This window comes from Dromiciops gliroides, chromosome 3 (genome assembly GCF_019393635.1).
Source record: "Dromiciops gliroides isolate mDroGli1 chromosome 3, mDroGli1.pri, whole genome shotgun sequence".
Lineage (NCBI taxonomy): Eukaryota > Metazoa > Chordata > Mammalia > Microbiotheria > Microbiotheriidae > Dromiciops > Dromiciops gliroides.
Window position 1 is genome coordinate 484817827 of NC_057863.1, and position 12968 is coordinate 484830794.

The window sequence follows — 12968 nt, forward strand, 5'->3', positions numbered from 1 at the left end:
TTAGGCATTTGACACTTACTAGCTGTGTGATCCTAGGCAAGTCACTTAACCTTCATTGTCCTGCAAAAAAAGAAAAAGAAAAAAAAAGAAATACAGTTATCAAATATCAAAATACAGTTTTCTGAGAATAAATAAAGCTATCTATAATCACATTACAAATACTCAATCACTCTTTATAAAAGAAATGTGAATTAAAACAACTGAGAAATGCTACTACCTCATGCTTATATCAACTGATGCAAAGTGAAGTGAGCAGAATTAGAAGATAGTTATGTACAACAACAGCAATATTGTAACAGTGATCAACTTTGAAAGACTTAGCTACTCTGGTCAAGACAATGATACAAGACAATTACAAAGAACCCATGGTGAAAAATGCTATCTACCACTGGAGAGAGAACTGATGAACTCTGAGTGCAAATTGAAACATATTTTTTCATTTTATTTTTCTTGGTTGTATGTGTGTGTGTTTTCTTTTGCAACATGGCTGATATGGAAATATTGGAGGAGGGGAGAAATATAGTTATCAAAATATATATTTTTTAAAAAAATTAAGAACTCCTGCTGAGTTTGGCCAAAGAGGCTGTAAACTCAATCATAAAAGTCTTCATTTCATATGAAGGAAGAAAAAAGCAGTGAGGACCTTGGTCTAAAAGCCAGGAAAGTACATAGTTTACGAGGTGGCCCTGGGAAAAGGGCATGTGTGTGGTTAGATGTTGAAAAGGCTTCTCTTTGTAAGGACTCTTAGGATAGGGGGTAGAGATGACATCAATGATTTCATTAACTCAAGATCCTTTTGTTAAAGAAACTCCTTCCACCAATGCAGGCAAGCACCTTCCCTGCAACTCAAGAGTCTTACAGATTTTCCTAGAACTCTGAGAGGTTTGGTGACCTGCCATGGGTCACACAACCATCATGTGTCACGTATAGCATTTCAACCCAGGTCTAACTGGCCTCCAGGTCCCTTGCCATCAACTAACTATATTATACCACTTAAAGACCTATGAGATACTGATAAAAGATGGTAATATAGGTTATGGTATTTTTTTTTCTCCTCTGGAACTCTTTAAGTAATATGTTGTTGTTTTTTTTAATTAGTGTTTTAAAAGATTAAAGGTGAAAGGGGGGGGCAGCTAGGTAGCACAGTGGATAGAGAACCAGCCCTGGAGTCGGGAGGACCTGAGTTCAAATCCGGTCTCAGACACTTAACACTTACTAGCTGTGTGACCCTGGGCAAGTCACTTAACACCAATTGCCTTATCCAAAAAAAAAAAAAAAAAAAAGAATTACACTTTGGGGCAGCTAGGTGGCGCAGTGGATAGAGCACCGTCCCTGAAGTCAGGAGTACCTGAGTTCAAATCTGGCCTCAGACACTTAACACTAGCTGTGTGACCCCGGGCAAGTCACTTAACCCCAACTGCCTCACTAAAAAACAAAACAAAACAAAAAGGTGAAAGGGATTAGAGTTATTTACTGAATACAAGAGGTGCTGTATTACATATTATCAAATTATATATATATATATATATATGTATATGTGTATATATATATGTATATGTATGTATATATATATATATATATATATATATATATATATATATATATATATATATATATATATATATATATATATATACACACACACACACACACACCCTAGAGATGATAACAACCAAGTCACTTCATCTCTTCTAAGAACAAAACTTGATTAAGTGGATCAAATGGAGAGATTTCAATCATTAAACTTAAAAAATAATTCTCTGACAGATTATTAAGCTTTAGAAAAAGTTAGACTACTAAGAGTATGGAAGAAGGATAAAGCATAAAGATTCAACAATTTATGTATGAGATCATGGAGTTATGATACTTGAGAGGTAAATCACTTAATATCTCTAAGCCTGTCTCCTCTTTTGTAAAATGTGGATGATAATAATACCCACAGTGCCTACCCGACTAGGTTTTTGTGAAAATCACATGAGGTAATATATATAAAATGCTATATAAAGACAAGTTTTGTAAGAAGTAGCCAGTTACTCATGGATAGAGTTCTAGACTTGGAGTCAGGAAGACCTGTGCTCAAATTCTGCCTCAGACATTTACTGGCTATATGACTTTTTATAAGTCACTTATCCTCAGATTCTTCAAAGGTAAAATGGGGTTAATGATAGCATCTACCTTACAGGATTGTTGTGAGGATTAAAACAAAATAATATTTATTAAATTGCTTTGCAAACTTTATTGTTCAGTCATTTTTCAGTTTTATACAACCCTCCATGACCCCATTTGAGGTTTTCTTGGCGAAGATACTAGAATGGTTTGCTACTTCCTTCTCCAGTTCATTTTATGGATGAGAAGCTGAGGCAAACTGGATTAAATGACTTGCCCAAGGTCACACAGTTAGGAAGTGTCTCACTGACATGGGATTTGAATTCATGAAGATGAGTATTCCTGACTCCAGGCCTAATGCTCTATCCATTGTGACACCTAGCTGTCCCTTAAGCCCTTGCATACATTAAAGTACTATATAATATAAATATTGTTAGTGAACATGTTATTCCCACAGCTCCATTATGGGATCTTAGCAGGTCCTATTTGTTTTACAGATCTGGCTTTAACACCTAGAGATGCTTTAGAGTGGTTTCAAACTCAAATAGCAATGGATCCCAGAAAGCCTCATATTGGCTTAGAAAACCACAAATTAACATTATCTATATTGTGTTTTACTGATTTTGTCAAACATTTTCCCAATTATATTTTATTTATTTACTTAATTGTTTTTGCGGGGCAATGGGGGTTAAGTGACTTGCCCAGGGTCACACAGCTAGTAAGTGTCAAGTGTCTGAAACCAGATTTGAATTCAGGTCCTCCTGAATCCAAGGCCAGTGCTTTATCCACTTTGCCACCTAGCTGCCCCCACCAATTACATTTTATTTTATTTTATTTTTGGTGGGGCAATGAGGGTTAAGTGACTTGCTCAGGGTCACACAGGTAGTGAGTGTCAAATGTCTGAGGCCGAATTTGAACTCAAGTTTTCCTGAGTCCAGGGCCAGTGCTTTATCCACTGCGCCACCTAGCTGCCCCCACCAATTACATTTTAATTAACATATTTACATATTTATGTATAATTACATATGATCCTCATACAACTCTTAGAGGTATGTGATATTATTCCCATTTTAGAGATGAAGAAACTGAGACTCCAAGGGATTAAGTGACTTGCTCAAAGCCACACATTGTAAATGCCTGGGGCAGAATTCGTACCCGAATCTTCCAGACTCCAAGTTCAACACTTTACCTGGTATACTATGCTGCCTTATATGAAGACAATTCCATAAAAGGAAATATTTTGTGACAAATGCATGAGAACAGGATAGTTTTGGTATTTTAGCCTATAGAAACAGCTATGGGTTAGTGAAGAAAACATGAGATTTAAAAGTTAGAAAGCCTCTAAAGATGTGTCACTTAACAGTTTATATACTTTAAAAAGGAATTGTTACAACAGAGAGCTCCTTTTAAACAGTTTTTTAAAAAAATTATAACTGCATGTATATTTAATGGTATAAAATTGCTCTTTCTAGCATATATACCTATGTCTACATAAAGCATTTTGCAAACTTTAAGGCATTATGCAGGGTGTCCCAAAAGCATTAGTGCACTTTTGATCTAGTAAAGCTTTAAACTGCACTAAAACTTTTGGGACATCCCATTTAAATGTTATTCTGTTATTAAATCTTGTTTGTTAACAATGGTGATTCAAAGCCTATGATAAGACAATTATGCTCAGGTGGCACCATTTTCAAATTTATTTGGGCAAAATTTTCAGGAGCCTCAAATGCTTCATTCCAGCATTCTCCACATTACCTGGCAATTTAAGAAGGAAAAAGGTTGGGAGATGAGATGGGACTTTGTCTCTCAAATTAGAGACTATACTATTCTTCAGTTTGTGTGTGTGTGTGTGTGTGTGTGTGTGTGTGTGTGTGTGAAAGAAGAATCAGAGCATAAGGGAATAACCTCAAAAAAAAAGGGAAAAAACCCAGCTCCAAAGTAGAAACAGTATGGTCCAATCTGCATTCATAATGCACAGTTCTTTTTTCTGGATGTTGAGAACATTTTCTACCATGATTCTTTGAAATTGTTTTGGATCATTGCACTGCTGAGAAGAGACAAGTCTATCACCATTGTTTATTACACAATGTTACTGTTACAGTGTACTATGTTCTCCTGGTTCTGCTCTTCTCAGTCAGCATCAGTTCATGTAAGTCCTTCCAGGTTTCTCTGAACTCTTCCTGCTCATTGTTTCTTACAGCACAACAGTATTCCATTACCTTCATATACCACAACTTGTTTAGCCATTCCCCAATTGATGGGCATTCCCTTGATTTCCAATTCTTTCCCATCACAAAGAGAGCTGCTATAAATATTTTTGTACATGTGGGTCCTTTTCCCTCTTCTATGATCTTTTTGGGATACAGACCTAGCAGTGGTACCACTGGGTCAAAGGGTATGAACAGTCCCATAGCCCTTTGGGCATAGTTCCAAATTGCTCTCCAGAATGACTGGATCAGTTCACAGCCCCACCAACAATTTATTAGTGTTCCAATTTTTCCATAGCTTCTCCAAAATTTATTATTTTCCTTTTTTCCTCATATTAGCCAATCTGATAGGTGTTATAAAATATTTTCAACATAGATCAGCCTTGGTTAGACATGTTATCTAAAATACTTTTCCCTTAGCTTTATTCTGAAAGTATTACCCAAATCATTTATTTTATTATGATCATCTGCTCCATCCCCTTCCTTCATCATTTATAAAGTGATTTTGTAGGTGGGTATGGGAATTTCTACAAGCTCTGTCTCATTTAGAACCTCCTAAGAAGCATTGCTGGCTCTAGTTTCCAGATGAGGACATTGAAATACATTGACTTTAGAAGAGGGTACATGAATCAATCAATATGTATCTTTTGAGGGTCTGTGATATGCACTTTACTAGACATTGGGAAGTATATAGAAGGAGTATAAGACATGATTCCTGCTCTAAAGAAACATACAGTTTATTTAGGGAGAGAAAACTAAAGTTCATAAAACAACTACAGATAATTAAATGCTAAATTATACTAGAAGAATATAAACTCTTTGAGGGCAGATGCCTTTGTATCCTCAGGGCCTAGAATAGAACCTTGAATATATTAGGTGCTTGATAAATGTGGGTTGAATTAAGTATTTAGTGACTGTAGGAGTTCAGAGAAGAGAAAGATCAGTGTAGATTAGAAAAGCTGGAGAAAGATTTGTGGAACAGATCAGACCTAGGCTAGACCTTTAAGGATAGATAATATTTTCATTGTTTGGGGGGGAGGGGAGAGGGAAGAGCATTTTACACAAGGGAAAAAGCAACTGTAATACCTGTTTTGCTAAAGGACAGGATATGTATTGAGGAGTAAATGTAGAGTGTTTTTGTTTTGTTTTGTTTTGTTTTTTGCCATTTTCTAACACAATCCTGGACTCTAGTAGGCACTTAATAATAAATACTTGGATAAATAAATGATTGGGTGAGTGAATGTATGAATGAATGAACAAGGTGGGTCCACATTATGGAAAGTCCTGAATGCTGGACAGAAGCCTTTGGATGTGATAAAAGAGGCATTCACTCTAGATGTTGTTGGAGTATTACAATGAAAGTGGTGTTTTAGACTGAAAAAAAGGATTCGAGGGGAGTAGGAGGGGAAAAGGTAGAATCAGGGAGGCTAGTTAGGTGATGTTTTGTTGTCCTAGGTATGAGGCAATGAGAGCTTATATTAAGATGTGGAAGATGATGTAAATAAAATGGAGAGGAAAGGGTAAGTCCAAAAACATTTTCACAAAAGAAGCAACAGGGAACTGGTTACAAGGGAAAAAAATAGAGGGGAGTATGATTCCTAGCCTAGAAAACTGAGAAGATGGTGGTGATCCTGACAGAAATGGTAGTTGGAAAGAAGATCCAACTTGTCAAAATTGGGGGTGGATGAGGGAGAGGAAAGAAAGACAGAAAAATAAGTTTAGTTCTGAAAGATGTCCTATAGTCAGGTGAAACTACAGGCATAAATAAGAAATATAAAGTGGAAATACAGATTTGAGAATCATCTGTATTGAGCAATGAGTTATGGTATAGTGGAAAGAATACTCTACTTGGGAGTCAAGAGACCTGGGTTCAAATTCTGACTCTGATGCTTCATCTCTATGCTACTAGGCAAGTCACTAAAATTCTCCAAGCCACAGTTTCTTAATTTTTAAAATGATAATCATCAGACTAACTGACCTCACAATGTTGCAATCCCTGAGGAAACTTGTTTGGAAACATTAAAGCATTGTGTAAACATGAGCTGTTATTACTTGTATTGTTAAAGCCATAGGAATGAATGAGCTTATTGAGGTATTCTAAATTTGAAAAGAACCTAGGTGTGGGGGTTGGAGGGTGGAGGTGGGAGAGGGTTTTTAACTGTTAGTTGATAGAAAGAAGGGAACCAGCAAAGCAAACAGGGAATCAGCAATACTATATACAATATATAATTTTACTGGGAATCACATGAACACAAAACAGTAATTTTAAAAATTTGTTGAGTGGTCACTATTTAATTAAATTTAACTTATCATATGCTGGATACTAAGATACAAAGACAAAAATGAAAACAAGTCATCTTAAAGATCTTGTGTTCTATTGGATACATTAGTTTAATATTTTGTTACTTATTAGTCTAATATTTTGTTGCATCAGGGAATTATTACTTTGAAGACCTATGAATTCTTAGAACCATTCCCATGAACTAATGATTACAATACTAATACATGATAATTGATGATGTAAGCCCCTTGAGGGCTTGCTTTTCTCTGGATTTACCCCCATTTTCTAGGACAATGTCAATGTATAAGCAGTAATTAAATGCTTACTATGTTCCCCCTACTATGCTAAGCCTTAAGGAGGACGAAGAAAAGCAAAACAATTCTTGTCCTCATGCAAGATATAGACTAATGGGGGAGACAAAATTACAAAGATAAAAGTACATACAAGATACACACAGAGTAGATGGAAGGCGGGTACTTAATAAGTGCTAATAAGTATAAGCAATTAATAAATATTGAATGAATGAATATATCCTGAATCACAGCATATCAGAGATGTAAGGAACCTCAAAGGACATGGGGTCAGATCAACCTGTCTGTGAACTGAAATGTACTCTGCAACACCCCAACATATTGTCTCCAGACTCTGCTTGATAATCACTAGTAATGGGGGAACTATGACAAAAATATGGGACTTTTGGTAGTCTTTTTTGTAATTCTTCTTAATCAGAGGTATTTTCCTAATTGTATTCACATATCAGCCCAGTGAAAGTATAATACACCACATTGACCTATGTAGAAATATTTTAAATTGACTAGCCGAATTTGGGGGCTAATCTGACTGGAGTACTAATCTGGGACTCTTGACACACTGGCTATCTGACTGCGTTTAATTTAATATGGGCCGTTTATAAAGTTCCACCACACTGCTCTACTCCCAAATTGATAAGCAAAATATTAAGAAGCTCTTAACTAAATAATCAAAGCAGAGTTTATTTATGAGATACTATTTAAAATTAAGAATACAGGGAAAGAAAACATACAACCTGACTGCTTTCCTTCGGTCTCTTTCCACTGTGTCTCTTTCCCACCGAACCTTTTTAATACAATAAGGGCCTTAGCCGCCTCTGGCCTCAGGGCATGTTATACTTTCCCTGCTCAGCTACTTTCTTCTAACTCCTCTTAATCTTCACTTTCTCCAACTTGTACCCTGTGCTGACCACTTCTGTGCTCCCCGCTGCCTCCTTGTAGCCCCATCTCTAGTCTGCCAAACTCCAACCTTTCTAATCTCTTCAGCCGCTAAGTGACCTCTTCTCTGCCTCCTCTCATCCGAACCCCTTCTTGGCTTCTCTCATCCGCCCCCCTAATCTTGTCAGCAGGCCTTTCCTCCTTGCTCCTAGTCCTGCGTTACTGTTCGTCTCATCCCCCTGTTCAGCTCTCTTCTAATCTAACTCCCAGGTCTATATATACCTTTTCTTCTCTCCACTCAAATCTCGGGGCTTCCTGCACCCCCACAGACCAAGCTAATCTTCCAGCCTGGGGTGCAGCTGGTGCTGGGGGGGGGATGCTCCAGCATCACATGCCTCACCACAAGCTATCCGGGATCTTTCGGATAGCTCCAGTTGGAGGGAGCTGGGGGCTTTTTTTCCCCAGCTGTCTGACCTGGCATCTTGTACAGCCCACAGGGCTTTATGGCTCAGCTGAAGCAGAGCAAGAGGGGAAGAGACCCTGAGGGCCTAAGGCTTTCTAATCTCAGCCTAAAGGTAGGGTCCCCAAATAAAAATAAATTTCCACACCTATAAGGATCTGCCACCATGGTGGAGCACCATAGTTGTAATTCTTTAGAGTAATTTTTCAGCACCTAGAAACCATAGACCTTCTCTTCCTCCCCTTGGTGGCAAAACCCTAACCTGATTGTATGATATACCATACGGCCACTCTGCCAGCATCTTCACCAGATGGAGAAACAAGGAACAATGAACCACCCCTTGCCTGTGTGGTGTTGGCTTTGCACTTGCAGGGCTGGAGGAGTACAGATAAGACACTTCTTTCTCCTCTCCCACTTCTCCCCTCCATGACCCTCCCTAATTATATGTGGGCATACAAACTTGTGCACCCATTTCTCTTTCTCCTTTTGCTCATGATGGGTGAGGTAAAACCCCAGAGAGGGATTGTTGGCAAGGACCTGGGGCATTTAAGTGTCATAGTATATAGAGCACTGGGCCTGGAGTCAGAAAGACTTGAGTTTAAACCTGGTCTCAGACACTTACAAGCTGTGTGTCCCTGGGTATGTCACTTAACCTCTGCTTCGGTTTTCTCAACTGCAAAATGGGAATAATAATAACAGCACCTACCTCACAGGGTTGTTATGAGGATGAAATGAAATAATACTTGTAAAGTGCTTAGCAGAGTACCTGACGCATAGTAGGTACTTAATGAATGCTCGTTTCTGTCCTCTTCCCCTCTTCTGCTCAAGGTTGAAAGTGTTAGGAGCAGATCTTCTTCCCTGCTGGCACCAATCATCAACCTATGTAGAAAGGAAAAGGAATCCTCTATGGTCTATCTCACTGTGAATATGGCATAAAGCAAGGCCATCCATTCAACCCAGTTCAGCAATCCTAAGTACTCCTTTGCTCCCCTTTAATATGAGGACTTGTTTTATGTTTGTGCTATGCCAGCTAAAAATATTCTATTAGGACTTTGTGTCTATAGCTCCAAAACATTTTCATCTGCCTTTTAGAGGGAAAAATGAGAAATCTGGAGACAACATGATCCAGTGGAATCAGCAATGTATATAGAGGTCCCAGATTCAAATTTTGCTTCTGAAATGTACTGCCTCTGTGATCTTGAACAAGTTATATAACTCCTCTGAGCCTGTTTCCTTGTCATGATGAGGTATAACCTCTAAGGATGGCAAGATAATCTCTAAGATTCCTTCTAGCTCCATGATCCTAAATTAATTTAGGCATTTGATTTTTTTTTTGTGATTGACACAATTATGCATAACTGCCTCTAGCTTTTTCTCTCTAACATCTTGTATGTATCTATGTATCTATCTATGCTTTTTTTTTTTACCAGTTTCTATGGCAACAACCTATAGATCAAATGGTAAAGAACTGAGACCTTCCCCTGGGGAAATGGTTCTTTGAGGGAGAAAGTCACTTTCAATGCTTTTACCTGTATTAGGAGACCCAGGCTTTGATTTTTGTCTTGAGCTTTCAGAAAGTAGTATACTCTTGCTTTAACTGCTACTGAAATCTGATCAGGAAAGAACTTCCTGTGCCAGGCAGTGCAGAGCAGGGTTTACTGAAAGTTAAAAGATCCCAGCATTTTGTGCCTCCTTTAAAGAATGAGAGTGCTAAAATAAACTCCTAACCTTCGACACTTTGAACATTTTAATAGTTATCACAAAGACTCAATATGCAAAATGAGCCCTGCATTTTTGGACATGGCTAGAGTAGGTATTTCTTTTGCTTGACTATGTGTATTTGTTACAAGGGTTTCCTTTTCCGTTTTTTTCTTCTTTCTAAATGTAGGGTGGTAGGATGAGAGGGAGAGAAAATAAATGCTTATTAATTGGAGAAATTAAAAGTCATTAAAAATAGTCACCCCAAGTTCTTGAGGGTAACTATTAGGGTTTACAAACAGCAATAGAGCCTCTATTAGGTAAGACAAACTTTTCTGCTTCAATGCATCTTTTTTATTCTGACCGTTTAATGTTCATACATATTATGTGTGCTTATTGATTTATATAGGCAGCTAGGAAGATTAGTGGATAAAATGCCTTACTTAGAGTCAGGAAAACCTGAATTCAAATTCTACCTCAGACATGTACTATATTGTAATCCAGGACAAATCATTTAACCTCTGTCTGCCTTATCTGTAAAATGGAGATGACAGTAACACCTACCTCCAGGCTCATTGTGAGATAATATATGTAATTAACTTTGAAAGTCTTAAAGTGCTATATAAATGCTAGTTGTTTATTATTATTATTATTATTATTATTATTATTATTATACTTTCCCTGTTCTTTGTAGAGGAGGTTTTTAACTGCAACTTTGTGCCTTTCACAATCCACATAGTTTACTTGGTATGAAATCTTCCTCACACCTTCTTCTACCTGTGCTTAACAAAGTGTTTTCAATTCTGGCAAATGAAAGTCATCCCATTGTTGTCAATAGCATTTACTATTTTGCTAGTATCAATCTCTACCTTTTTCCCATTTCTTCCCAGTTTTTCCATGCTCTGAATTCCAAAAGCATCAAATATGTTTGTCTCTGAAAGCTTGTTGGGAAAACAGTTGCTTCCTTCTGTGTGTAAAATGACTAGAAACCTGTTTTCCCCAAAGAAAGAACTACATGTGGAGCAGTATCTAATGTTTTAAGGGCTCAAAGAGGTTTTCTGCATGTCAGCTGATGGGGTGGACGAATACCTTAATGCCCCTTTTATATTATCAATGCAATTTTCCTGAATTAAAATAATGAGGAGAAAGGAGGGACATGGGGATACGCTGAGGCTCATTGAGGCTTAAGTGGCCTACTCATGCTACCTAAAAGATGTAATGCCTAAGTCTGGTGGATGTAGCCAGAATGCCTCTCCCAGAAAGGAGGTGGAAGAAAAAGCCCAGGTTAGCTGGCTCAGGTGGAACAGAGGGAGGCCAGCAGCTTGAACCAGTGTAACTAAAGACTCCTGTTTTCTTGTAGTAGTACAGCTTTCAGTGGGAGTGGCCTACTGCCCCCAGTAAGAAAACAGGGCACTATGCTGTGAAAGTGGGACAGCTAAACATCCTGCTTCAGTCCAGCAGCCCAGGCTATTTCTTGAAATGGTGGCATAAGCCTAATACCAAATCCAGGCCTTTTCATTTTGGATGAACTCTGAGAAATGACATCCAGCTTGCTTCTTCCTCTCAGGTGGTACTCACTCACTACCTTTTTAATTTTTAACCTTTCAAATAAGAGTCTGACCTGAAGAGCACAATTTTGTTGCCTGCCAATAGCTTTGCTTGTTTACCTAAAGCTAAGTAACAAATTACTTGACAACATTACTCCCCACATTTGGGTTTCATTAGATATGTTTTGGGGCTTTGGCTGTTAAGCTTCATCCCATATAATTTAAAAATTTTTTTAATGTACAGAATAACATATTTTGTAATGTCATATATGCTACCTGAAATGGTCCCATTCTCACAGAAGAAAACTATTTTATTTATTATTTTAATTATTTATGTTATGTTATTTTGTTTTCTTTTAGTTTATTTAGCATCAGTTCGTATCAGAAATTGTGCCCTTTTCTTAGATACAAATCTGGCTGCAGATACTTACTAGCTATGTGACCTTGGGCAAGTCACTTAAGCATTGTTTGCCTCAGTTTCCTTAACAGTAAAGTGAGGATAATAATAAAACTACCTTGAAGGGTTTTTGTGAGGATCAAATGAGATAATCTTGGTAGAAAGAGTTTAGTTTGGTGCCTGGCTTTAGAAATGTATATTATATGCTTTAGAAACGTTTATTCTCTTTCCCTCCCTCCCTTCTCCCCTGCCAACATCAGACAAATTTTCTTATATTTTGAGTTATGGCTAAAAAATAATGCTTATCTTCCCTTGGTAGAAATCTAAGCCATGATTTCATGTTATTGCTTACTTGGTGAGCCATTCATTCTTCCTTGGCAACTTTTGTTTCAGTTTCTACAGATGGAGCTACAGAGTCTTCAGCCTTAGTTGATGACAATGGAAGTGAGGAAGATTACAGTTATGAAGAGCTCTGTCAAGCCAGTCCCAGATACTTACAGCCTGGGGGAGAACAGCTCGCCATCAATGAGGTACTGTGGGAGAATCTTGTTCCTTAATTGACAAGTACTTCTATTTAAGATTCATCATCTGTTCAGAATCTCAATCTCTCCCATGCTGGTTTTTATAATCATGTAGCCACATTAAGGTTTCTAAACGACTGCTACTACAAGGACACTTCATTTACCTGCTGTGGTTGGACAGTGGAGTAGGTGCTATGCCTAAGGGAATTTTCTGGGTACCTAAGGCTTATCCTTTGAAACACCAAAGGATTTTTTTTCTTTGTTTGTTTAAATAAATTCTCATGAAAATTGCCCAAAGAAACATCATATATGTATCTTTTAAATAGAAAGTACTTGGGAGAAGGGGAACCCAGAATGCATTGAACATAGCTAAATATTTCCTTGATGACTCCAGGATGTCACCATGAACAGCAGTTATTGTACTGTGCATTTCCTAGTAGTAGTAGTACTAGTAGTAGTAGTAGTAGGGCTGATGTTGCTGGTGCTGGTGGTGGTGATAGCTAGCATTTATATAGCACTTTAAAGTTTATAAAACACTTTGCAAATATTATCTCATTTTATTCT

General features: G+C 37.6%; 1 protein-coding gene across 4 annotated transcripts in view; it reads left to right on the forward strand.

The window, feature by feature from the left end:
• The window catches only part of SPATA13 (spermatogenesis associated 13), a 153197-nt gene that overhangs the window by 113219 nt on the left and 27010 nt on the right, over positions 1-12968 (forward strand). For all 4 annotated transcript variants that reach the window (XM_043994976.1, XM_043994978.1, XM_043994977.1 and 1 more), the window contains one exon: positions 12277-12413. In XM_043994976.1, coding sequence (XP_043850911.1) covers positions 12277-12413 — 137 coding nt within the window. The remainder of the gene's footprint in view (positions 1-12276; positions 12414-12968) is intronic.